Source organism: Bos javanicus, chromosome 19 (genome assembly GCF_032452875.1).
Source record: "Bos javanicus breed banteng chromosome 19, ARS-OSU_banteng_1.0, whole genome shotgun sequence".
In the NCBI taxonomy this organism is placed as follows: Eukaryota; Metazoa; Chordata; class Mammalia; order Artiodactyla; family Bovidae; genus Bos; species Bos javanicus.
Genome location: NC_083886.1, coordinates 19,829,139 through 19,854,161, shown reverse-complemented (window position 1 = coordinate 19,854,161; position 25,023 = coordinate 19,829,139). Strand labels below are relative to the sequence as shown.

The following is a 25,023-nucleotide window of genomic DNA, read 5'->3' as shown; positions in this document are numbered from 1 at the left end:
CACCTCGCTCCTTGGCTGGCACCCAGGCGCTAAACCAGAATCTTCCATCAGCCACTGATGAGCACCAGCCGCCTGCAGAGCCAGGCCTGGCTTCAGGGCAGGAGCTGTAGCCACAAAGGGTCGGGGACCACCTGCATCACTGCTAATGGCGGCTGCCAGCATCTCTGCGTGATGAGAGCGGCTGAGCCGCAGTGGCGAGGAGGGGACCCCCGCCCAGGTGACCCCGTCCCTCCCCCGGGCACCTGGGGCGCTGACACCAACAAGTTAGCTCCTTAACCTGAATTTTCTGCCACCTGCGCAAAGACCCAGAGAGACCCTGACCCGGCCTGTCACTGTTCCTGGGCGCTTGGCCTGCTGGGAGGGTGAGGAGGGATTCGGGCCCCTGCCCACCACCCCAAGCCCGCTTCAGCCTCGCCCAGACAGCAAGCTGGCCTCTCCCCCACACTGTGCTAGGTTTGTGTCCATCTCTCCCCACATACCTTCCCTGCAGGGGTTCCACGTGTACCCACTGGTGCCTGGCAGGAGGGGAAGCTGGGATGTGCCCACCCAAGCTATTTTTACCCGGCCCTGTCCCCACAGAGCAGTTTTCTGGCTGTGAGTTGCTGCCTGGGGAGCAGAGCCATTGCCAGGGCTGGGGGTGGACAGCTGGAACTGCGAGCCTCGCAGACCCCCTTGCCCAGGCAGCATGTCACCCTCACACTTATTAAAGGGTGTGATTAGTGTGCAGAGAGATCTTCCAAGACAGTGGGCAGAAGGTGACCTGGTGGGAGACAAGAGGCACCTGTTTGGAGAGCAGTCTTGGTACTTGGGAAAGCCTGGCTTCCAGAAGCTGGACCCAACCTGCTTTTACCCAGTGTGCTGTGGAAGTCAGAGGGGAAGGTTTGTGGGGACTGGAGTGGGGCCACTAGGCCAGCAGGCACCCCAACTGCCTTCTCTCAATACAGTGAAGACAATAATAGATTTTTTTTTTTTACGCTTTCTGCTTAGAACGGGCCTCCCTCAGATGGTATAGAATCTGCCTACAATGCAGGAGACCCAGGTTCGATCACTGGGTTGGGAAGATCCCCTGGAGAAGGGAATGGCAACCTGCTCTGGTATTTTTGCCTGGAGAATCCCACGGACAGAGGGGTCTGGTGGGCTGAGGTCCATAGGGTTGCAAAGAGTTAGACATGACTGAGCGACTAACACTATAGTTTCGCCTCGGCTTAAAATAGGTACCAACTCATTTAATCCTAAGTGTTAACCCCATTCCATGGGTGGGGAAACTGAGAAGTTGAATAACCTGAGAGCCCAGAGCTACTTCAGTAGTGGGGCCGGGATCTGAGCCGGTCAGGCTGCTTTCAGAGTTTGCTCCTCACGCCGCCCTGTGCCTCTTTGCTGTGTTTCTGGCACCTGTGAGGTGCAAGGCATTGTTCTAGATTCTTCACGGCAGTCTTGCCAGGTAGGTGTGTCCACCCCTGTCTTTAGATGAAGCTCAGAGATTGAACAGCTGGGTCACAGCCATCAGCGGCCGCGCTGGGCTCGGCACTCGGGGCTTTCGTGCTGGGCTCTTCGCAGCGATCCATCTGCACCTCGGTTTGGGCGCACTTGTCAGTCACCCGCGCTGTGCTCTCTGATGCTGACTGTGGGGGCTCAGGTGCAGAAGTCCTCATGTTTATCCCCTTAGGGTCCTCCCCCTTCCTGGGCAATGTGGAAATGGGGTCACCTGGAGTCTTCTGGCTGCCAGGAAAATGGGCTGGGATGCTAAGTTGCTTCAGTTGTATTCGACTCTTTATGACCCTATGGACAGTAGCCCACCAGGCTCGTCTGTCCATGGAATTCTCAAGGCAAGAGTGCTGGAGTGGGTTGCCATTTCCTTCTCCAGAGGATCTTCCGAAGCCAGGAATGGAACACAAGTCTCTGGCACTGGCAGGTGGATTTTTTACTACTGAGCCACCTGGGAAGCTCCTTGGGCTGGGATGGGGAGGGCCAAAGAAAGTCATCCATTTGGGGCCTTCCACAGCCCCTCAGAGCATGGACAGTGGGGCATTGTTGGCCACTCCAAGGCTTGGAAGGGCCCCACCAGTCCTGAAGTCCAATGGCCTTCTCATCAGCCATTGAATTCAGCTCATGCCAGCTTCCTACAGAGGAAGAGGTGACTTGGGGCCTGCTGGTGGGTGAAGGCTGCTCCTAAGATTAGAGAGAGGGGGTCACCACGGGCAGACTGTGTGCCTCTGGGCTCCCACTTCGAGCTGAGGCCAGCAGCATCCCGCCCCAGCCCAGAACGGGGGCGGGGGGAGCAGATGCTGGTGCTGCAGACCTGCCCTGCCAGAGCAGCTGGCAGGGACCTGTTTGCTCAGCCTTGGACCTCAGAACTCTCCAGAAACCCTAGTCCCTTAAGGACGGCATACCTCCTGGCCTCTGGTCTGTCCTAGATCTGGCTGACTAGCTGGGGACCCATGGGCTGTAGGGACAGCTCGGCTCCTGCAACACACAGCCCCTAAGAAGGGGCAGAAATTGTGTTGAGTGGCTCATGTAATTGACTGAAAGCTGTAGTAAGTGAAAAACAGAATGGCTGTGATGTGTTCACCCTCATGATCACGTGTCTGACCAGGCACCAAGGCCTCTCAGTATGAGGAGAGCATCAGAACACACATTGTTAGCCTGGAAAAAGAGCAAGATTCGGACTTCAGAGTCCGTGTGTCTACTGGGCGAGTGTGTTTTCACACCATTGTAAAGTCAAAAAATCATAGGTCGAGCCATCACAAGTCAGGGACTGTCTGCCCTAGAAATGGTTTCCAAGTTACAATTAAAATTTCCACTTGCCTTGAGCAACAGTTGTGGGCTGAATGAAGAGGTGTTGCCGTAGGGAGAGCAGCCATTTTCTGAAAGAAAAGGCTGGTGTGTTGAGAGGGTGTGCACATGTGTGTGTAGTGGGGGGTGTGGGGTTGAGGGTCCCGGACATGGCGTGCCTGGAGCCCGGCTCCAGGTCTCAGTGGGGGTGTCTGTGGCCCAGGCATTCCAGGCAGCCCCTCCCACTCCGATCTCCTGTGTGTGTCGATGAACGAGAGGAATCTTCATCCTAACTTCCTCTCCCTGAGCTCTCCCAGGGCTGTTGAGAGACTAACGGTGTGTGTGTGTGTGAGACAAGATGCTTTGTCAAGGGTGAAGGGCCCAGCAGCTGTGGACCCTGCTCAATCAAAGAGTAAAACCATGCCCAGGAGGTGGGGGTCGAGTTGGGGGGGGCCCCGTAGGGTGTCTGACCCCTCTGCTGCCCCTGCCCGTCTGTGGCTGAGACAGCCCACTCCAGGCCACCCTTTCCCCCCTGGGCAGGGCCTTGGGCCAGGTGCCTGGAGTGTGGACATGTCTCCATGGGACCTCAGGTGAGAGGGAGCCGTTGGTTCCCACCTGCTTCCCGTGAGTTGGGTGTCGGGACAGAGTGCCTGGCTGAAATTCAGCCTCCAGCGAGGCAAACATGAGTTGGCCAGAGACCAAGCCAGATGCTTGCACACAGATGCTGGTCTCCACGAGGCCGCCTGCCTGCCTCTGGGAGCCAGCTGGGTGGCAGCCTCCTGGGGACGCCTGCTGACACGGTTCCCGGGGAAAGGCGTGGGCATGGGTGACTCACAGTCTGACCCCAGCTCTCCCACTGGTGCCCACGTGGCCCCAGGCCAGACAGCGGTGGAAGGAGACCCGGCCTTGGGGGCCGTGAAGATGGGGAGAAACACCCACTTGCAGAGTGACCAGGCCCCGTCTCGTGAGCCACAGAGCCGGGACTCCCAGCCAGCGCTGCCGTGTCTGGGAGGGTGAAAGCCTGCGGGTGGGTGGACAGAGCACACGCTTTACTCCTCCATAGCCCAGCTCTCCCTGGAGGACCCCTCCAGGCGGCCTTGCGCCAACCCGGAGATGCCCTGCTGGGGGGTGGGCAGGGGTGGCATGTGGAAGTTGCAGCATTAGGTGGAGCCCCCGGGCTTCACAGTTAGTAACGTGGCCCTGTCTTGTGCCTCTTCATGGTCACCGTGGGGTCTGAAAACCCATGAAGCGTGGGTCACATCAGGGATAAATAGAACCAAGCGAGCGGTGGTCAGAGGCAGGTGGGGGTTCTTTGCCCACTGGCCGGGGGACTTCTGACAGGTTACTCTCTGAGCCTTGACTTCCTTGTTAGTAAAATGGGGATGGGAATCTGTGTCTCAAAGGGTCGTAAAGCCCAAATGAGATTATGCATGAACTCTCAACTCAGTCTCCAGAATTGATGGGTGGTCGGTCTGTGAATGTTGGGTTTTCTTTGTTCCTACGGAGACACAGCTTTGGGCTTGCTGACAAGAGCTTGCTTAGGACATAAGATCTGATAAGGTTTGGAGCCCGGTGGGGTTGGATTATGACCGAGTCAGACACAGCTTGGCGACCGAACAGCAAAGGTGGAAAGGGCCATGTGAACACTAGGGGTGAGTTTAATTACACAGCCCCTCGGCCTCCACAGTCAGGGGTGGCTGGCTGCCTGATGCTGGCTGTATTGGTCATCTGGTGCTCAGCCCGAGTCACAGCACAGGCAGGAGCCAGGCTCATTAATCACCATCTATTCTTAGCCCCAGCACGTCTCGGTGGGGACAGACCCCCAGGAGGGCTGCCTGCTTACCAGCGGACACAGCCACGCTGCTCACTCACCACCTTCCTTGCATGTCTCTGATCCTGTTGTTGTCTGAGATGCCCTGAGGCTTTTCTCAGCCCTGTTTCTGTTACCCTTCCTGTTGTCCTGGGGCTGGAGAAAGCACCTCTGACCGGGGCTCTGCCAACCCTAACTGAGAAGCAGGCCGAAGAATCTGGGGGGTAGTTGACATCTCGGCTGGGAGCAGGTGGAGGCATCCTTAGGGGCAAAGGATCCTTAGGGGTTCCTACCTCCTTAGGGGCAAAGCAGCCTTGAAAAATGACTTGCAGAAAGCTGCCTCTCAGACTAGGGTAAATGCTGAATGAACCCAGAGCTCTTCTCAGACGGTTTTGGCAAAAGGTTTGGGCAGATCTTTATGGTATGTTGGCATTGTGCCGGGCAATGTGTGAGGACCCTGGGGACCGGCCCAAAGCTCAGACTTGAGAGACCTAGAATTCTTGCTCCCCAGCGTGGCTGTGGTTGGATAGCCTCACCGATTTGATGAACGCGCACTTGGGTGAACTCTGGGAGATGGTGAGGGCCAGAGAGAGGCCTGGCATGCTGTAGTCCACTGGGTCCCAAAGAGTCGGACACAACTTAGCAACTGAACAGAACAGCAGTAAGGTGGCTGTGGCAGGGCTGGGACAGACTCGTGGCCACGGGTTATCCATCGAGGTCCTGCTGGGAACAGGGATCCCATAGGATTCCGTTGCCATTCTCGGCTTACAGAGAGGCCAGAACTGGAGTTCAGAGACAATATTTGACATGCCCAGAATCAAGGCGTTGGGGGACAGAGCGGGGGCCGACCCTCATGCTCTGCTGATGTCCCTGTAGCATGTTGCATCAAACTCTGCTAGGTCATTGTCATTGTCGCTGGGGCTGTGCCCTTACAACCCTAAGAAGCCTTCTCTGAGTCATTTGCCTTCCTGTCCAGACTTTGGGATGGAGACCCTGCCGAGCGGAGTCTGGACCATGCAGCTGGCCTGACTGTGGCCCTTCTCCACGGACAATGGTCCCAGAGGTTCCCACCCCTCACTGGGCTTGCTTAAGAGGTCCCCAAGACAGATCACGTGCCAGGGTCTCATACCCGAGGTCTTGGGGCCTCTGGCTCCCTGGCACCACCTGCCAGTCCCCTCCTGGCGTCCCTGTGGTCTGAGGAGCACTGCTGAGCCCCAGAAGCCAGGCTCACTTACGCTGTCCCTTCTGTCTTCCCTAGGGCAGCGAGGTGCCAGACCCCACCTTTGCTGATGGCGAGCTCCTGCCCACAGAGCCAGACTTCTTTCCCGAGGATGAGGATGAGGCCATGACGCTGGCCCCACCCGAGGGCCCCCAGGAGTCGGACATGGAGGGCCCCATGGAGAGCACTCGGAGCCTGGAGGGGCCGGTTGGAATTCCCGCCGAGAAGGATGCGGGTCTAGGAGGCCTGTTCCTGCCCGAAGACAAGTGAGTTAAGACTGCCTGGAGCTTCAGGCATCAGGAGAAGGTGATGAGCATGTGATGATCAGCCCAGAGATTTGGAAAAGGAAGCAAGGGCTTCCAGTATCCGTTGACCAAACAAAATTGTCAGCTTTTCATCATCTGCACCTTTCAAGGAAAAGGCAATTTCATATGTTCCAGCCTAATGTATTTTCTCAGTTCAGGTATTCTCAAACCCCAGTGGCTCTAGAAGTCACAGTCTTCAAGGGAGGAGATGCCTTTGGAGTTGTTCATCCGTGTTGCATCCTGGGAATGGTCCATCCACTGTGCTTGTGACCACAGCCCATGGACAGCCAGTCATGGGGACCACAGACCCTTTGACCTATTGGCTAATCATTTGCTACCCGATCATTCCCGTTGTTTTCTGGGACCAGTCACCAGGAGGCAGCCAGCAGTGGGTACCAAGAGTTTTAGTAAAATTTATACAAGAACAAAGTGAGGAATATGACAAATGCAACCCCAGGTGCTAAGGAACTGGAGGGCAGATAAATAAGTAAATAAATCAGATAGGGTGGGGGTACCAAAAGACTTGATCTTTGTCACCCTATCATTAAGGCTGTGATGCCTGGATCACTGGTGGAGAGATCCTAGTTAATGAGCAACTACCGCCCCGTGACTCAAGGGAAGATATACTTTGCCAGGTGATGGGTTAGCTGTACTTCTTTGTTCTTAGGTTGCAGAGCAGGTGCAGCCAGCCCCTGACGCTGCCCCAGGCCCCCCTGGGTCACCCGTGAGAGACCCAGGGTCTCTGACCCGTGATCTGTGGCGTCAGGCTTCTCTGGACAAGAATTCCTCCTTATAAACATAGGAGACGCATCCTGCCTAGTAACTCGTTGTTTATTTTGAAACCTCATTCGTTGTTGGAACATACGCACTTACACAGCTTGAAAAAGGGAGAATGAAGGGCAGGTAACTCACTTTACTGATGGCACCACCCTCCACACCCCAAGCCCGATTGCCATTTAAATATTTTCATTTCCTGCTTTTCCTTCTTCTGTGTAGACTCATCGCATGCTTAGACTTATTATGCCTAAAATTTTACATCTTTTGTTTCATTCTTAGTTTTAATTTTGTGTGTGTGCTCAGTCATGTCCGACTCTCTTCCGCCTCATGGGCTGTAACCATGCCAGGCTCCTCTGTCCATGGAATTTTCCAGGCAAGAATACTGGAGCGGGTTGCAGGTGGATTCCTTACCACTTAGTGCTACCTGGGAAAACTTAAAAAAAATGTTTTTAAGTTTAGCTTTTAGTTTTAATTTAAAAAAATTTTTTTTAATTAAAAAAGCTTTGAGTTTTAATTTTTCCACATTATTGCCAATTTTTTTTTTCACAAACCTTTCCACAACAGTTTGAGAGACTACAATTTGTGTGATCATTTTATTTACTGATACGTGCTATCATTTAATAGCCGTTTCAGTGTCGCTTCAATAAGCCATTGAGTTCTAAGCAGTGTTTTGCTTCCCTGTAGACATGTCGATTTGAACATCTCTGGAGCAGAAACTTTTTCTGTGATGAGATGGTCCCCTTAGGATACGATCCCCAGAGTGTACTTAACCGGGGCAGGAAGGACAGGCTTCATGTCAGGGTCCTGGTGTCCTGGCCTGTCTGTCCGCCACGGGCTGTGGCGCCCCCCCGGTTCGCAGCTGGCCCTTTTCCACTCAGGTCCCTGGGCCACCCTCCGTCCGTGACCACGTCAGACCTCTCCACGCACTCCACCACCTCGCTCATCAGCAACGAGGAGCAGTTTGAGGACTACGGGGAGGCGGATGATGTGGACTGTGCCCCCAGCAGCCCCTGCCCGGATGACGAGACCAGGACCAATGTCTACTCGGACCTGGGGTCGTCAGTGTCCTCCAGGTGGCCCCTCGGTCTACAGCGGCCTTTGGGATCCAGGAAAAGTGGCAGAACCAATCCTGCCTCATCCCGGGGGTGGTTCGGCAGGCAGAGGCGTGAACTAACTGGGCTCTGCTCCTGTAGATGGGCGGGAACTGCCTTTGAATCCTGATTGGGGCTGGGGGTTGGGGGTCTGGAATTCCTCCTTCCTTCTATCTTGGGGAAGAAACCGAATTAACCAGCCTGAGGGGCCGCAGATGCCAAGTGGCATGTTGATACCTTCCCATGCAGCTGAGTCCTTGCTTACTCTGACGTTAACTGTCAGTTTCCTCCTCTGTAAAATGGGTACAAACAGTTGGCTTCCTGTCTTTGAGAGCACTGGAGGAGGGAGCTCTACTGTTCTAGTTCCACTCCCCACCCCCAAACACACACACACACAGGGCTCACAGGTTTCAGAGAACCTAGTAATGAGCTCAGTGGGATGGGGCACCAAACTGGACAGTGGCTCCGAAGGTGAACCTTTTCCCTTCTTATGACCCAGCGCGGGGCAGACGCCTCGAAAGATGCGGCATGCATACAACAGCGAGCTGCTGGATGTTTACTGCTCTCAGTGCTGCAAGAAAATCAACCTGCTTAACGACCTGGAAGCCCGGCTGAAAAACCTGAAGGCCAATAGGTGAGGCCCCAGAGACCAGCGTAGGGGTCGGGGTGGGGGCGGACCCGGGGAAGAAGCATCGGGGCGGGGGTCCCCTCTCTCTCCTGGTCAGTGACTGGGGGCCCCCACTCTCTCCTGGCCAGTGATTGGGGGTCCCCACCCTCTCCTGGTCGGTGACTAGGGGCCCCATTCTCTCCTGGCCGGTGATCGGGGGCCCCATTCTGTCCTGGCCGGTCGTCAGGGGCCCTACTGTCTCCTGGCCGGTGATCAGGGGCCCCCACTCTCTCCTGGCCGGTGATCGGGGGCAGTTCTGAGGGCCAAGCTGATGTGTAAATTCCCTTCAATGGGCAGAAAAAAGCCTCGCCTGCATCTGTGTATCCTGTGGCCAGGGCAAAGGAAGCAGTGGTGAACAGAGGCCCCTCTGTTCAATGGACTTCTCTCTCTCTCTGTCTCTCTCTGTAGCCCCAATCGAAAGATCTCCAGTACAGCCTTCGGACGGTAAGGCACCCCCCTCGGGGTGTGTATATGTGTGTTAGTCGCTCAGTTGTGTCCAACTCTTGTGACCCCATGGACTGTAGCCCACCAGGCTCCTCTGTGCATCGGATTCTCCATGCAAGAATAGTAGAATGGGTTGCCACGCCCTCCTCCAGGGCATCTTCCTGGCCCAGGAATCGAACCCGGGTCTCCTGCATTTCAGGCAGATTCTTTACCATCTGAGCAGGGTAGCTCGCATTGAATGCTGTCCTCTTGCACTACACTCCTGCTGCCAGGGTGGCCAACTCTGTGCCAGCAACTCAGACCCAGCTAGTGCCCCGCGTGTGGCTGGACGCACGGAGGGGATGAGGTGTCCCAGGGCAATGCAGGCAGCGGAAGATCCACTTCCAGGAAAGAAGGGCTGGGCTCCTCCCCGGCCTATCTGGTGTCCCTCCTGGCAGGGTTCAGCCTCTCTGAACCTGCAGCTACCCCTGCCTCTAGCAGGCACCCCAGGGGTGCCCTGAAAGACACAGTCCACCCCACACTCCACGTGCTTCCCTGTGCTCTGGAGCAGGCGGCTCTACCTGCAGAGGCCCTGGGCTTCCCGCTGACAGAGATGGAGCGTGAGGGTCTCCCCTGGAGCTGGTCCCTCTGCTCCTGGGCCCACCGGGTCCCACACCAGCTCTCCTGCAGACTCGCCCAGGTCCGCACCCGGGCCCTGGGAGCTGCAGCAAGGGTCCAGGCACTGAGGTGGGGCAGCCTCTTGGCTGAAGACCCCGGCTGCTGCCTGGCACGGAGTAGGAGGTGGGGGCTGCTGGGGAGCGACAGGGGTTTTTGCCTTAGGTAAGGGGTGACCTGGACAGCCATGGCCCCTTTTCAGTTCCACCCACTAGCCCATGGTCCTGCACATCCTGGATGGGTTTCCATCCCCCTACCCATGCCTGGGTCCCTAGTGACATAGCAGGAGCCAGCTTGGTTGGGGGGCTGGGTGGTCTCAGGGAGCCCAGGCCCTTGACCTGGACTGTGGTGCCTGGCCGCCTTATTGGGGTAGTTCCCAGGTGAAAGGGGCTCAGGAGGGGGGGCTGGGGGAGGGTGCCTCCACTAGCTGGGGTCCCACATCACCTCTTAGCTGGACCCCTGGTGAGCACAGGGAGGGGAGAAAAGTCCCTGATGGACTGACCACGTCTGCCGGGGCTCAGGAGGGCCATCGCAGCCTCTCTGCTGTCCTCTGGGCAGAGCGATCTCTTGAGGTCAGGGGTCAGGCCACTCTGCTCCCTGACTGAGGGAGGGCAGCCTCCTTGGGGGTTCCTGGTACTCTCCCAGTGAGTGGTCTGGGGTGCTCCCCCAGCCCATAGGCTGAGTCTGAACCCCAGTCTCCCCAAGGCCCCTGCAGCCAGACGGGCCTTCCTCTCCCCACCCGCAGCTCATGCACAGACATGCATTTCCGCCCCACCCCCCACCCCCAGGCAGCTCATGCACAGCAGCAACTTTAGCAGCAGCAACGGCAGCACCGAGGACCTGTTCCGGGACAGCATCGACTCCTGTGACAACGACATCACGGAGAAGGTGCGCCAGGGCGGGTGTGGGCAGACGGGACTCGCCGCGCGTGCCCCCTGGAGTGGGATTGGGATGCTCCGAGCTACTGCCTGGGGATGTGGGAGACCCAGGAGTTGAGGGTAGGCAGCCCCGATCACCTGGACACATCCATCCCACCCCCACCCCAACATGACTGCTATTCACACACCATCAGTGGGGGGTCCTGGCCTCAGTCCCACCGTCGTTAGGTTCTCTGTGCCGTGGACTCAAAGGTTTTCTCCACCACCCCCTTACGGTAGGTGAGCTTCCTGGAAAAAAAGGTGACAGAGCTGGAGAACGACAGCCTGACCAACGGGGACCTGAAGAGCAAGCTGAAGCAGGAGAATACACAGCTGGTGCACAGGTCAGGCCGGCCTCAGCTGCCACAGCCCCGGGGGAGGTCGGGGTGGGGGTGACCTGCGTGTCCATCTAGCTCGGGGGGTCTGTGACCTGTCAGTGCCTTGCTGTGGGCCCTGCCCATGTTGGGCGCCCAGGAGGACAGGTCTTTGGGGGACAGGGAAACAGGCAGAGCTTGACCTCAGCCCTCCAGGTCTGCAGCCCCAGCTCGGGTCAAAGGTAGAAGTTGGGACCCATTTCCTGTCTCTGTCCTGCAACAATGAGAGCCTGGCTCCGTTCCAGGGGACGAACTTTACAGAGGGAGAGACTGGTGGGAGTCAGGGGCTCACACCTGCCACCTGTGGGAGGGGTCCAGGCATTGCTGCGCCCTCCCTCCAACAGAGGCCCACTGAACACAACTTGCAGAGGTGGTGCGTGTAGAGTATAACCCTCTTGACACTTGGTAAACTGATCCCCACCCAGGGTCTGGTCCTCAACCTTGGAGGGCTCAAAGACGGGTCCTCTTGTGCAGCCGGGAGGGTCAGCCTCGCAGAGGGTCGTGTCCCGAAGTGGTACACTGTCCAGGCCACCAGTCACAGGTTAGAAGGTCCACAGTGGTGCCAGGCCTTCCCCAGCTCTGGCGTGCTCACCACCAGGCAGGACGTGCCCGTGTCTGCGGTCAGGGTGCCCAGTGAGCTGAACTGTTGATCAGAGGCATCCCGGCCTGGAAGGGAGGGAGTGAAAAGAGGAGGCGAGGCCTCTGGGCTGTTTGATCCGGCTGCGGTGAGGCCGGCCCTCTCCGTGCCACCCTGGGAGACCCGCTTCTCCCCTCTGGACCAACTGCCAGCACCGCCCCTTGGTGGTGTGTGTGGCTGGCCCGCCTCTCCTTAGCTGCTGCGGGTTCCCCTGTTCATCTGTCAGTAGAGCTGCCAGCCCACAGTCGGGGTATCGGTGACGTGGGGTCCGGGGGTCACAGCCTAGGTTGAGGGGAGGACAGTGAGGCCACGAGAGCTGGCCCTGCACTGGGGCCCACGCGCCTCTCCGCAGGGTGCACGAGCTGGAGGAGATGGTGAAGGATCAGGAGACCACGGCCGAGCAGGCCCTGGAGGAGGAGGCGAGGCGCCACCGCGAAGCCTACAGCAAGCTGGAGCGCGAGCGCAGCACGGAGATCGAGCTGCTCACCACCAGGTGGGTCCCTCTGATGCCTCTGTGGGCAGACGCGGTCCCATTATTTAGATGGGAAAACTGAGCCCACGGGGAGGCCTCCGGTCCTAACTGTTCTCCTTTTGATACCTGAACATCTGGGCGTGTTCTCTAGGAAGCAGGTAAAAGAATGTTCAAAGTAACACTTTTCACAGCAGGTCGAAATGGAAGCGATGCTTTATCTATCAATTAGAGAAAAGGTTAAGGAAATACGCACACAGGTCTTGCCCTGAGTCCTGGGCTGGGTCTGCTGCCCAGGCTTGGAGCGCCCCCTGCTGTTGGGTTCTCCCCACCCTGACCCGGGCGCCCTGACCCAGGGACGCTGGGGCAGAGGCTGCGCAGGGCTGCCCCTGGGCTGCCCCTGGGCCTCGGCCACAGCTGTTTGTACGGGAGGCAGGCAGGGGAGGACGACCTGGGGCCCTGGCCTGGTCACCCACTAGCTCCAGCACGTTGGACATCCTCTGTCTCTTCCTGGGCCTCAGTATCCATCCGTCAGCCTCCCTGTAGAGTGAGCGGGAAGGCAGATGGGCTGCAGCACAGCTGAACACTGCACTTAGGTGGGGGCTCTGAGGATGTCCAAGGCCCTCCCCCCTGACCCAGGCCAGAGGCCCTCCTGGGCCCCTGACACAGTGGATGGCTGCCCCCCTTCTCCTCAGGCCCCTTGCCGTCCCAGGCTCTGAGCTGAGACTTGGTGAGTCTGCCCGGCCCAGCCTGGGGTGGGAGGTGGTCTCTCACCTTGCACCTCACGGCCAGCAGGGTGAGGCCCAGTCCCTTTGGCCCAAAGGGGACTGGGCGGGCCAAACCTCCATGCAATCAGAAACACCCCCCCCACACACACACAATTTCCCTTAATTGTCCACTCATGTTCTAGAAGCTGTTGTTTTGCACCTCTTTCTTAATGAGCCTGGTCCCTCATTCAGCATCACGTCCTCTGCCTGCTCCTGACAGCCGGCCATTCGGCTGGCTGAGAAGTGGCTGGGATGCAGGTGGGAGAAGACAGTGGGTGTGCAGGCCAGGGCGAGGCCAGAGCCCAGGAAGCCGGCCCTCGTGGGAGCCATCCCGGAACCCTGCCCTTTACCTGACCCCAGGGCCGCTGTTCCCTCGGGTGCTCTGTGCCTCTTGTGAGGGCCTCCTCCGAGGCAGGTGGGGGGCAGGTCTGAGTTCCCCTCAAGCCCTGGAGAGGGGTTTTTTTCTCCTGGGGAGCCCAGAGGACAGTTGGGGCCAAGAAGCCCTCCATCCAAGGAGGATGTGACAGTGCGAAGGAGAGGGAACGCCCTGCTGGGAATGGCCCAGCACCATCCCAGGGCCACTGGCTGACGGCCCAGCTCTCTAGCCCCTTTTCTTGGGTCATGTAAAACCAACCTGGACACCCCCTTGTAAACATTAACACAGGGGGTTAGACGGTCAGAACCACTGCCCGTGGGCGTCAGAGAACACGCGAAGGGAAGAGCCCCAGGGGAGAACGAAAACCAAGTATGGTGCGTTCATTGCCTTCAAGCTGTGGATCCTCACAGGAGGGCCCTGCCATGGACAGGAAGACTCTCCATTTAGCAGAAAAATACCACTGCTGCCTCTTCCCCCCGAAGGGTGTTTCAGGCCCTAAGCATGTATGTACAAAGAGCCCCGTGCTCTTATGCATTCCCAAGTGAGTTCTTCCTTTTATTCAAAGATGATGATAATTCAGGATCTTTATCATTTTGCCTTGGATGACAGGGAGCTCAAAGCCATACCAGCATTTGGAACAATTCATATTCTCTCTTTCTTTCTCATTTTCTGATATCTTCTTCCTCTAGGGAGCTGAGAATTGCTACAGACTGTCAGATTGTGAGATAATCTCCATGTCTGACATTCTCGTCCTCCTTTCCCCAGGGTGCAGCAATTAGAGGAAGAAAACACCGAGCTTAGAACAACGGTGACTCGGCTCAAGTCACAAACAGAGAAGCTGGATGAGGTGAGCGTTAGGTCCAGGCATTGCTCAGACTTGGATCTTGAGCTGAATCCACAGAGAGGCCGTGTTGGCTGTCACTGGCCTTTTGGTTTCTAGTTTCTGAAATTCTCATTGCCCTAGCCAAAAAAAAAAAAAAGGGAACAAAATACAAATAGTTTGTCTTTGCATATTTCTAATTTTCTAAACGTCATACAGTGAATACATTTCTCTGTATTATGGGGGAAAATAAGAAGGAGAAAGAGGCCAGATTCTGTTTGGACTTTTACCTTCTATTCAGATCCATCTGGCATCACTGAAGGACTGTGGAGACCTGAGGCTTTTCTTGCTGCAGCTCTAGAATTAGGGGTCTAGCTGCTTCTTTAATTCATGCCTCGGAAGGCTCTGTCCAGCGGGTTGGTCTGATTGCCCAGTTGTCGAGGTGGCTGCCCCAGGCCCCCAGCGAAGCCCCCCAGGGCGCAGCGGGCCCCCTGGGAACTCTCCCCCATCCCCGTCTCCCTGCTGCAGGAGCGGCAGCGCATGTCCGACCGGCTGGAGGACACCAGCCTGCGGCTCAAGGATGAGATGGACCTGTACAAGCGCATGATGGACAAGCTGCGGCACAACCGCCTCGAGTTCCAGAAGGAGCGGGAGGCGACGCAGGAGGTGGGTCGGCGGGCTCCAGGGCGCCCCACCCTACCCCACCCCACAACCCCCCGTATCCATGCTCCTGCCAACCGGCCTCCTTCCCCCACAGCTCATTGAGGACTTGCGGAAGGAGCTGGAGCACCTGCAGATGTACAAGCTGGACTGCGAGCGGCCGGGCAGGGGCCGCAGCTCGTCCTCCAGCCTTGGCGAGTTCAACGCCAGGGCTCGAGAGGTCGAGTTGGAACATGAGGTCAAGCGGCTCAAGCAGGTAGGCCCTGGGAGCCCCCGTCCCAGGGGATGAGGTGTCCGGGTCCCCTCGGGGTGCGTCTCCTGTGCAGGGCTGAGCGTTGGAGCGCCTCTTTCCCCCTTGTAACTGCCTGCTCCTCCCGACACCTTGATCATCAGGCCCGCTCGGCCCCATCTCACAGCTCAGGTGAGGTGGGTGGAAACCCCAGGGTCGGTCTTTGCTCAGCATCTGTGATGGGAAACAGACACTAGTCTTCTGTCCTGGGCACGTGGGAGGAGGAGACCTCACCCAGCTGCACATCAGTGTCTCCCACCCTGAGCTCAAGAGTCCATTTCAGAGGGTTCCTGGACACTCTCCCGTGACTGAGGAGCCCTTAGGGGTGGGGGAAGCGGGATCAGGAGGGGCAGTGACCCAGCGGGGGCCTGAGGGTGCTCAGAGACCCTGCAGAATAAATTACCCCTGTGGGGCGGCTCCGGGAGGTTCCCGTCCCACAGCAGAAACCCCAGCCCTTCTCAGCCACAAGGGGGCGCCTGGGGTCCCAGATGTGAGCAGGTAGGAGCCTTGAGGCAAAAAGCTAGAGCGTGGGGCTGGTCACCCGGGTCTGGGCAGGATGGTACTGGGCCGGCTGCACACAGGAGCTGAGCGGACCCTGGAAAGAACTTCCCAGAGCAGGATTCCTGAGCCCGACTTCAGGAGGAGCCAAGGAGATGAGCTGACCTGCCACCCCAGGGACCCAGAGCATCACTTTCCCTCACCAAGGGCCAGTGTTGGAGAAGGAGACACTGAGTGGGCGGTGTCCTCTGGGTCCCCTCTTCCGGCTCACCCACCCCCAGGGAAGGGGTAGTCTGGAGCCATGCTCCTCTCTGGAAACCTGGCTCCCTGAGCAGGGCTATAACTTCTCCTCAGGACCCCAAACCCCCTCAGGACCCAGCCCTCCTCGCCCTGGAACCCAGCAGAGGCCAGGTCATCTGTGGGTGTCCTGAACTGGCCAGTGACATACACCCTGGGGGGTGGTCAGAGGCCATGGATGCAGAGAAGTGGGTCCCAATGGGAGTCAGAGTTGCCTGTGTCCCCTTCCGCAGGAGAATCACAAGCTGCGAGATCAGAATGATGACTTGAATGGACAAATCTTGAGCCTCAGCCTCTACGAAGCCAAGAACCTCTTTGCCACCCAGACCAAAGCCCAGTCCCTGGCAGCGGAAATAGACACAGCCTCTCGTGATGAGGTAACATGCCCACACGCTCTCGCCATGGAGCCTGGCCCCTCGCCCGTGGGTCCTGACCCAGGGCAGGAAAAGCAGGGCAGGGCCTAGCCCCCTGGGAGTCCCCATCTGCAGTGACCCCGAGTGATGCAGAGGTCACAGTGAAGCAGAGCTGTGAGAGGAGGAGCCTGCAGGCGGAGATAAACCTGCTCCGATTTCCTGTATGTGGTGGGAGGAGAGTGGGGTTGGGAGCAGAGCGGAGTTTGAGTTCGTTCGGTCAGGAATGTGCCGGAATGGCCCGTTGATGTCATCAGTGTTCGATCCAGGGGAGGCCGGATGTCCCCTGGACCCAAGCCAGCAGGAGAAAGATATTAGCATTTTGGGGGGCACCTGCTTGCAGTATGTCTTCATTTAATCTTCTGAGAACGCGAAGGCTTTCTGAACACTTCCATGTCACAGATCGGGAGACCAGGATCACCCAAAATCACCCAGCTTATGGAGAGAGAGGAACCCAGGTCCCTAGCACCAAAGCCCACTCTTTCTGCCCTACTGGGGTATGGTTATGAAAGATCAGGCCTCCGAGATACCCAGGTTAGATTTCAACACGAGTCACCGAACCCCTTTACTCTGTGCCGGGGACACACAGCCGGGAGCTGGTCCCTGGCCTTGAGGAGTGCCCACATGAGCCAGGCACCAGCCTCCAGCCTGCGAGCAGAGGTGCATCCCATGGACATGGCAGGAGTCGACCTGGAGAAGGACAGCGGCAGGACTGGGAGTGGCGAGAGGAAGCAGCAGGCGGTCTTAGGGTTTTGGGACAGTGGGTGTCACTCCTGATTATAAATGCCTCTGGCCAGCATTCTCTGCCTTTATCAAAAACATCACACACATCTGGGCCCCCGCAACGGGCCAGTGATCCAGGCCTCTCTGGGGGTGTGGCCTGCGCCTCTGCACCTTCCCCCCTGCCCGGATGTGACACCGGAGACTGGTGCCTGGGCTCCGAGGCTGGTTTTCTTGGGACACTGGCTCTGCCCACACCCCGGTCCCCCGCCTGGCCTCTGACCTTGCTTTCTCGTTCCCTCCAGCTCATGGAAGCCCTCAAGGAACAGGAGGAGATCAACTTCCGGCTGAGGCAGTACATGGACAAGATCATCCTCGCCATCCTGGACCATAACCCCTCCATCCTCGAGATCAAACACTGAGACGAGGGTGGCTGGCTGCAGAGCAGCCGCAGGACCCCCAGACCCCAGGATTCAGGGGCAGAACCCCGCTCGAGGATGCGGCCCGGGCCGGGCCTCCCACGCACACTGTAAATGTGTCTCTGGCCACCGCTGTGTAATGTGTACTGGTGTGTATGTGGGGAGGCCGTGCACACAGCAGAGCGTGAGCCTGGGCAGCGGCCGTGGCGCCATCTGCGCCATCAGCTGTCCTTGTGTTTTGCGGTCCCTTTGTGAGGGGCAGAGGGTCGTGGAGGTGGGCGGGGGTGAGGTCAGCCGTCAGGAGTTACTGTAATGACGAGAGCTACGGGAAGCTTGCATTTCAGATACTGGACAAAATGATTCTACCTCTGGGGACAAGGATTGAAAAGCATTCTAGTGCGACAGGCTCTTTGACCCCCATTCCTGTTTCCCCCTGGGAGCGGGGGCAAAGTGACGACCCCTTCCAGGAGCTTGAATGCCTCACCAACCTCTTCGGCCACCTTTCAGGCCCAGGTGCTTGAGTTCGGAGAGAAGGAAGGAGGTGGGGGAGGGGGGACGTGTCGGGGGTCCTCACAAGCCCCTCCTGCAGCCAGCAGCCCCCTGTGAGGCTTGTGCACAGTATATCCAAAGGACTCAGGCCTGCAGAGGAGCTGGAGGTGCGGGGGGTTGGGGATGGGGACAGCCGTCATCCTGAGGGTTCTTGGCACTTTGAGAGTTCTCCGTAAACCTGCCCATCCCTGCTCACCTGCCTCTCCTTTTCTGTCTTGGTTTTGTTTTTTAAGACCATGAAAAGCAAGCGGCATTCACTTGGGTGTACATGAAGGATTCAAAGAAAAGGGAAGCGGGTGGGGACAGTCTAGGGCACGTGTTGACATTGGGCAGCCAGAGACACGGTCACGTCCCTGTCAGCCTCGTTTCCGGGGGCTGCCTTGTAGGAGAGAGGCGTGGATGGACCCTCTCAACAGCTCCCAAGGGCTGGGAGGGGGCCTTGCTCACCTGTCCCTGGTCACGGCCTTAGGTTTGGGTTTTCAGAATCCATGCTCTGGGTTTGGCTCTGCCGGACAGTGAGGCCCCTCTGTCCCAGCCTCTAGAAACATGCCTGTATTTGGGTCTCAGCTGTGCTGGTGTGAGAGACAGTCAGGGAAGCTGCAGGGAAATTTTAGTCTTCCATGCTGGTGGTGGTGGTTGGTGGTTTAGTCTCTCAGTTGTGTCCAACTCCTTGCAACCCCAAGGACTCTAGCCACCAGGCTCCTCTGTCCATAGGATTCTCCAGGCAAGATACTGGAGTGGGTTGCTATTTCCTCCTCCAGGGCATCTTCCTGACCAGGGATCAAATCCACGCCTCCTGCCTCTGCAGGCAGATTCTTTTACCACTGAGCCACCTGGGAAGCCCAGTTACAGACTTTAAGGGAACAAAAAGGTCAAAAGACATAGCTATGACCAGGCCATGGCTATACTTGAACCGCAACAGAAACAGTAAATCGGTGCGGACTCCCAGTTCTGTTTCAAAGGTAAAGATCAGCCTGGTGACACAGTGGAAACACCCTCTGGATCTTTCACGTGATCTTTTGTTCTAGGCGGCTGGGAGCAGATATGGTACTCTTCTTTGAGTTTTCCAGTTTGTCTCAATTTTGTGTGGCTTGTGAACCGTATCCTTAATCCAAATACAGATAAATGCGCATGGTCTTATTTCCAACATCCTCCCCCCTTCACCTGCCACTGCCGTTTGTTTCCTTCAGCACTTCTTCTATGAAAGAGAAGGCTTGGGCACGTTGGGGACACATGTGTGCAGAGGAGAGAGGGCTGGGAGGGTGAGCAGGGACCTGGGGATTCGGGTGTGTTCCCAGTGACAGAGCAGGGCTGCGGCCAGGACTGGTCTTCATCCCGTTCCAGTCACTCTCTTTGGATTTTGTGACTTCTGTTTAAGCATGTGCATGGATCTGATCCCAGGACTTTGGGGCCACCTGCACCAGGAAGACGAGGATGGGGGGCGGGGCGTCAGTCTCCTGGGAGTCTCTCGACCCCGCAGGACGCTGGTCTCTTTGGGGCCCCCAGGGGTCTAAGCAGAAGCGGCAGTGGAAGGAAGGGATGGGAAGTGGGTCTCTTGAGAATTTGCTAAGAGGAAGGAATGGCATGAATGAAGACCGGAAAGCTGATGACTCATGCTGCGGCTTGGGTCTGGGTTTTATATGAGAAGGCATCCTGCAGAGAGGCCAGCCGGATCCGGGTCCTGGCCCATGGGGCTGGGGCTCGCCCTGGGGGAGGAGCATTTTATGGGTGATGGTGTATATGCTCTTTAGCGGCACTGATGTGGAATTCCAGGGGAGGCCGCAGAGGCCTGAGTTTATAACAGAGTCAGAATGTGGCATGGAGTCTCCACCCAGGGGAAAGTGGGTGGAGAAAGCTGTCAGCCTGAAGGGGGCTCCAAGGGAGCCGACTCCCCCAGGAAGCTCTGGTCAAAAAGCCGCCTCCGGACCTGGTCTGAGAACCGGGCTGACTTTAAATTGAGGCTGAGTTCCATTTAACACATGCCCCAAGTTAAATCCAACCTTCTTCAGCCATAATACATCCAATAGGCTTGTTCAGATCCTGTAGCTTTTTAGCCTGAGAGGGGGCGATGCCACAGGGGTTCCAAGCCACAGCCCCTGTGCAGGTTCTAGAATGGGGTCCCGGTGGGCAGACCCTGCTCCCCCTGCGTTTTCTCCTTTGTTTCCTGGTTGAAGGTTGTGCTTTTATCTCTCGGTGGTGGGGCTGCTGGAGAATATACAGGATTCCCCCATGAAATGTGAATTTCAGGCAAAACAAATGATTTTCAGTAGGTGTTCCATACAATACTTGGGATCTATGCAGTGACTTGTCTGCAGGTTTTAGAGGTGGTTTTCGGGGTGAGGGGAGGGGGTTCTGCTGCAGGCTCACATTTGACATGACCCTGGGCAGTCCTCACATTTAATCAGAGCCCCAGCAAAATTTGTTGAACCAGCAAGTCAGTGTCTAAACACAAATTAACTTTGAATTGCCAGAGTTAGATAAGTTATTTTAAATTTGCAGATTCTTTGAGAATTGTCAAAGAGAAATTATCCTTTATCTGTAAACTCCTAATCTATTTCTGACCCATTAAAAACAGAGTTTGACAACCTCCCAAAGTACCCAGACCTGAAATAGTAATAGTGATTCTCAACTTGGGCTGTGCATTGGAATCACTGGGGAGCTTTTTTTAAATGCTGCTGCCTGGGCCTCCAGAGATTTGGATTCCGTTGGTGTGGGTATGGCCCAGGCACCTGACTGTTCAGAGAGCTCCCCAAGTGATGGTAATGTGCAGCCAAGGTTGGGACTTCTAGGAAGCGGTTGGCTAGAGGCAGAGAAAACCTCTGCTGGGCTTGTTAACCTAGGTGCTAGGTAAAATTGAATTCCCTTGCTGAGACGGTGGCTTTTCCTTTAATGATGTCAGACGGTGAGACGTTAGCAGACGCCCTGACACCCACAAGGGGAGGCCAGATGCCTTCAGGAGTGGGTAGATCCAGCTGTTCTCAGGAGCCTGGAAAATGAAAGTTGCTCAGTCATATCTGATTCTTTGGGACCCCATGGACTATACAGTCCATGGAATTCTCCCCTTCTCCAGGGGATCTTCCCAACCCGGAGATTGAACCCAGGTCTCCCACATTGCAGGCGATTCTTTACCGGCTGAGCCACCAGCCTAGGGGTTAGCAAACCTGAGTGGGCAGGTTGGTTTCTGCCTGTTGCTCATGGAGTTGGTGGGTGGCAGGTGTTGGGATGTATCAGTCACAGGACCAGTGATTAAAGCGAGAGCAGAACAGAGTGGGGGTGGGTGCTGAAAGCAGCCCCAGAAATAGCAGCTACCTTCTGGCATAGCTGAGCCCAAGGCGATTCCCGCTTTCTGATCTGTTTTCAGGTTGGGTGGATAAAGGTCACCACACCAGCATCCCTCCCCAGCCCTGGAGGCTCCAGGCTCTAGTCTGCTGAACTCCTGGCCCAGCCAGGTTCTGGGGATCAGGAAGGCAGGCTCTTCTGTTCCAATGAGGGACTTAGTAGCAGGGAAGAGACCCGCAGGGGCCAGTGGGGCCTGGTGGACCGGGGAGAAATTAAGTCCTCTTTTCGTGCTGCATGGGTGTGTGGGTTTAATGCATTATCAAATTTATAAACCTAAGAGCTAATTATAGATGTGAACAGAACAGGGGATGTGTTGGGATGGTTGCGGTGCCCAGGCAATGACTTTGTTTGCCTGGCAGATCTACAGCGACTCTCTTAAGGGCTGAGGTGGGTTGTAGACTGAGGAGGGGGCAGTGCAGAACTTCAGAACTTTCCTCTAGGGCAGTCCCTCTCCTGTGATGCTTCAGGCTGGTGAGGGGCCACCTGGGTGACTTTGAGCAAGTCCCTTCCCTCTGCAGACCCTGCCAGCCCATTCTGAGCAGGCCCGAGAGTGGGCAGGGAGCACGAGGGGTGGGAGCCATGGGCCTGCCTGCCTGCCCGCCCGCCCGCCCGCCCTTCTGCCACACTCCTCTTTCTTGGGGAAACAGGCTGCCTTCTGGAAAGGTCTGTTTCTAAAAGCGTAGACCCTGCGAAGCTAGATGTCACGTGACATTGGTGCTCCGACCTCGTAGGTTTCTCTTTCCATTTTTGTTGTGACCGTAAAGGAGGGCCGTCTGCCAGGCGCCACCAGCAGGGGGTGGCTGAGCTGGGCATCCCGGGGCCACCCCATCGGGGGTCTAGGCGCTGCAAGCTCTGGAGACAGGCTTCCCTCCCGGCCCTCGGCTTTGCTGTGCTGCACAGGCTGTGTGTTGTCTGCATGGTTTGGGGTCCTTGTCTTTGTGCCTTCTCCCCCCTCCACCCCCCATCACCCTGTACAGGAGTTCCCACGTTTCCATTGCCCCCTTTTCTACGTCCTCTCGGTTACCTTGGCCCTGTTCCTGCCCGAGCCCTGCAAAGTGTACAAAGCAGCCCTTCTGTGTCCACGCACCTCCGCCCCACGAGGCTGACCCCCCGCACGCCGTCCCCAGGCCCTCCACTTGCTCAGCCACTCAGACTCGCTAATCTGGGACATGTTTCATTCCGGTCCCTAGCTTGGGGGTCCTGGGCCCACTCAGCGCCTCACCCAGCCTGCCGCTCTTTAGGAACCCTGCACACTATAAAAGGCTCTCTGTGTGCAAAGCAGCTTCTCCCACAAACCACTCCCCGAGTGGGTGTCAGTACCTGTAGCTGGCAGAGCGTACCTTTCTCACTTGGGGCATTGGCCTGGCAGTGATTGTCATGGGTCTGCAGCCACTCTGTGGGCCCCTGGGAGGATGCACCCGGGGCCCCCAGAAGAAGCTCCAGCTGCGTGGCTCCCAGGGCTTGACGCCGGGCCTGGGTTCAGGGCCATCGCCATCTGCTGTCTGAACAGCTTCAGACCCCAAGCGGGCAGAAGGAAGAGGCTTCAGGCTGCGTCCCCCCGACACCTGCCATTAACAACCGCCGAGCTCTTCCGCCCAAGGTGCTCAGACCCGGGTGCCGTTAAATCCCCCGTGATGTCAGGACCTCGCATCACTGAGGCGCCCAGCTCCTTCCACTTTCTCCGCTGGGTCTCCAGAGCTGAGAGGGATGAGCCGCATGCAAAGGCTCACCCAGGAGGTCGTCAGGTGCCTCTGACGCATCGTGGGATTTCACCCGAGTCTTCTGCCCCTGGAGCCTCCATCCAGAAGCAGGCTTAGCTCTGGGGCTGGGGCGAGACCTCCACATCCAGGCCCCAGCTTGGGGAGAGGGGGTTGAGGCTCCAAGGCTGAGTCCTAGGGTCCCGAGCCCTCTGCCTCCCGCCTGCTCCCGGGCCAAAAAGGAGCAGGCTTGCAGAGGCAGGCTCCCTGGGGAACTCTCGTGTACAGACCAAGATGTAAATAAACACTTTGCTTTTCTTGCCTGACTTGATGGTGTCTCTGTGCTGGGGGAGGGAGGGTGAAAGAGGGGAGGCCTGGTCTCGGAACTTCTGGGGCCAACCTCTCATAGGAAGAGCGGGCCTCACCAGGTAACAGTCTCCAGGGCAGGGCCTCACCCTGCAGACCCTCCTGTGAGCCTGCTGTCCCTGGGAGAGGAGATGAGGGTCCCATCATCATCCCTGGTGATGTTTGAAAACTGTCCTCTGGGCAGCCATGTTCGCTTTCTCAGCTGGGGCCTCCCAGTGTTTCAACTTGTTCTGGTCACTAGCTGGGTCCTGGTGCCAGCTCCCGCCTGTGTCCCCTCCTGTTCCTCCCCTGGGTCCCAGGCCCACATCCTCCACTTGAGCCTGGCTGAGTCCTGCCAAGCCCTGGAGGTGAACGGCCAGAGTCCCGCCCTCTCCTTGTCTGCTCCTGGTTGTTGTTATGCGATTCTGAGTGTTGACGGGGTTCACAGGCGCCCAGCCTCTGGAGGTAAGTTGTTGGCCCAGGCCCCCACACAGACCCTGGTGCCATGGGTCTGCTCGGGTGGGTGGACGGTGCCCCATTCAGTGCATTCACACAGCCTCCTGGGCTCACGGCAAAGTCATCTTCCAGCACTGGAAGTCGTGTGTTCTAGACCTTTCCTCCCCTCCATCCTGCTAACCTGCCTTTCCCTTCCTAACTAGGGTTGCCAGACTACAAGTCAAAATACAGAACACCCAGTTAAATCTGAATTTGAGATAATTTTTCAGTATAAGTATGTCCCAAGCAATACTGTTATTCATCGTTTATCTGAAATTCAGATATAACTGGGCCTCCTGTTGTATCTGGCAACTCGATTCCCAACTCCTTTGAGGAGCCCTCTCCTGCCAGCCAGGTGTCTCCAATTCCCGAGCACTGGACCCACACCCCAGTTGCAGAAACAGCTTCCTTCTTGGTGTGCCATTACTTTTTTTTTGAGACTGGTTCTGCCCTCTACCCCAGCCATCCAGAAGCAACTGCCGGCCTTTACACAATCTCTAACCCCCTTGCACCCTGGGGTGTCGGTTGAGACCTGACGTCCTGAAAAGGTGAACTCAGTGTTGTCAAGGAAGCAGAGGAAAGCACAGTGAGGTCTTGAGATCCAGGGTAGGGACGGGGTGTCACTGAGAACCCCAGTATTAAACTTTCAACGTGCTGATGTTTCACAAGAATTAGGCCATTAAGCACCAACTCTGTGTTCATGGAAAAATTCTTACACTTGAAATCAGACCTCCACTCTCTGACTTCCATGTGACTGAGCAAGTTATCTGAGTTTCAGTTGCCTCATCTATAAAACAAGGGAAGTTAACAGTTCCTACCCCAGTAGTCAAGTCACCGGATGGGATCCGGTACGTACTTGCAGAATCAGAATCTGGATTTGGGAGGCAAAACTCCTCTTCCCCCAAAGGCTCCTAATCAGAATGTCTCCTCTATAAAATTAGTTTTCCAGCATGGCTGTAAAAATATACCACAAGCCAGTGGAGGGGTTTAAAACAACAGAAATTAATTTTCTCAGTTCCAGAGGCCAGAAGTCTGAGGTCAAGGTATCAGCAAGATTAGTTCCTTCTAGAGCCTCCACTGTGTACTCAGTCATGTCCAACTCTTTGTGACTCTATGGACTGTAGCCTGCCAGGCTCTTCTGTCCATGGGATTTCCCAGGCAAGAATACTGGAGTGAGTTGCCATGTTCACCAGGAGATCTTCACGA

General features: G+C 56.9%; 1 protein-coding gene across 2 annotated transcripts in view; it reads left to right on the top strand.

Moving 5' to 3' along the window:
* Positions 1 to 23,303, top strand: part of RAB11FIP4 (RAB11 family interacting protein 4) — a 107,530-nt gene extending 84,227 nt beyond the window's left edge. For both annotated transcript variants that reach the window (XM_061390459.1, XM_061390460.1), the window contains 12 exons: positions 5,841 to 6,067; positions 7,762 to 7,956; positions 8,474 to 8,608; positions 9,050 to 9,085; positions 10,528 to 10,627; positions 10,897 to 11,000; positions 12,020 to 12,160; positions 14,045 to 14,126; positions 14,628 to 14,765; positions 14,857 to 15,015; positions 16,077 to 16,220; positions 17,279 to 23,303. In XM_061390459.1, the coding sequence (XP_061246443.1) occupies positions 5,841 to 6,067; positions 7,762 to 7,956; positions 8,474 to 8,608; positions 9,050 to 9,085; positions 10,528 to 10,627; positions 10,897 to 11,000; positions 12,020 to 12,160; positions 14,045 to 14,126; positions 14,628 to 14,765; positions 14,857 to 15,015; positions 16,077 to 16,220; positions 17,279 to 17,395 (1,578 nt within the window). In that variant the 3' untranslated portion in view covers positions 17,396 to 23,303. The remainder of the gene's footprint in view (positions 1 to 5,840; positions 6,068 to 7,761; positions 7,957 to 8,473; positions 8,609 to 9,049; positions 9,086 to 10,527; positions 10,628 to 10,896; positions 11,001 to 12,019; positions 12,161 to 14,044; positions 14,127 to 14,627; positions 14,766 to 14,856; positions 15,016 to 16,076; positions 16,221 to 17,278) is intronic.
* The last annotated feature ends 1,720 nt before the right edge of the window (positions 23,304 to 25,023 follow it).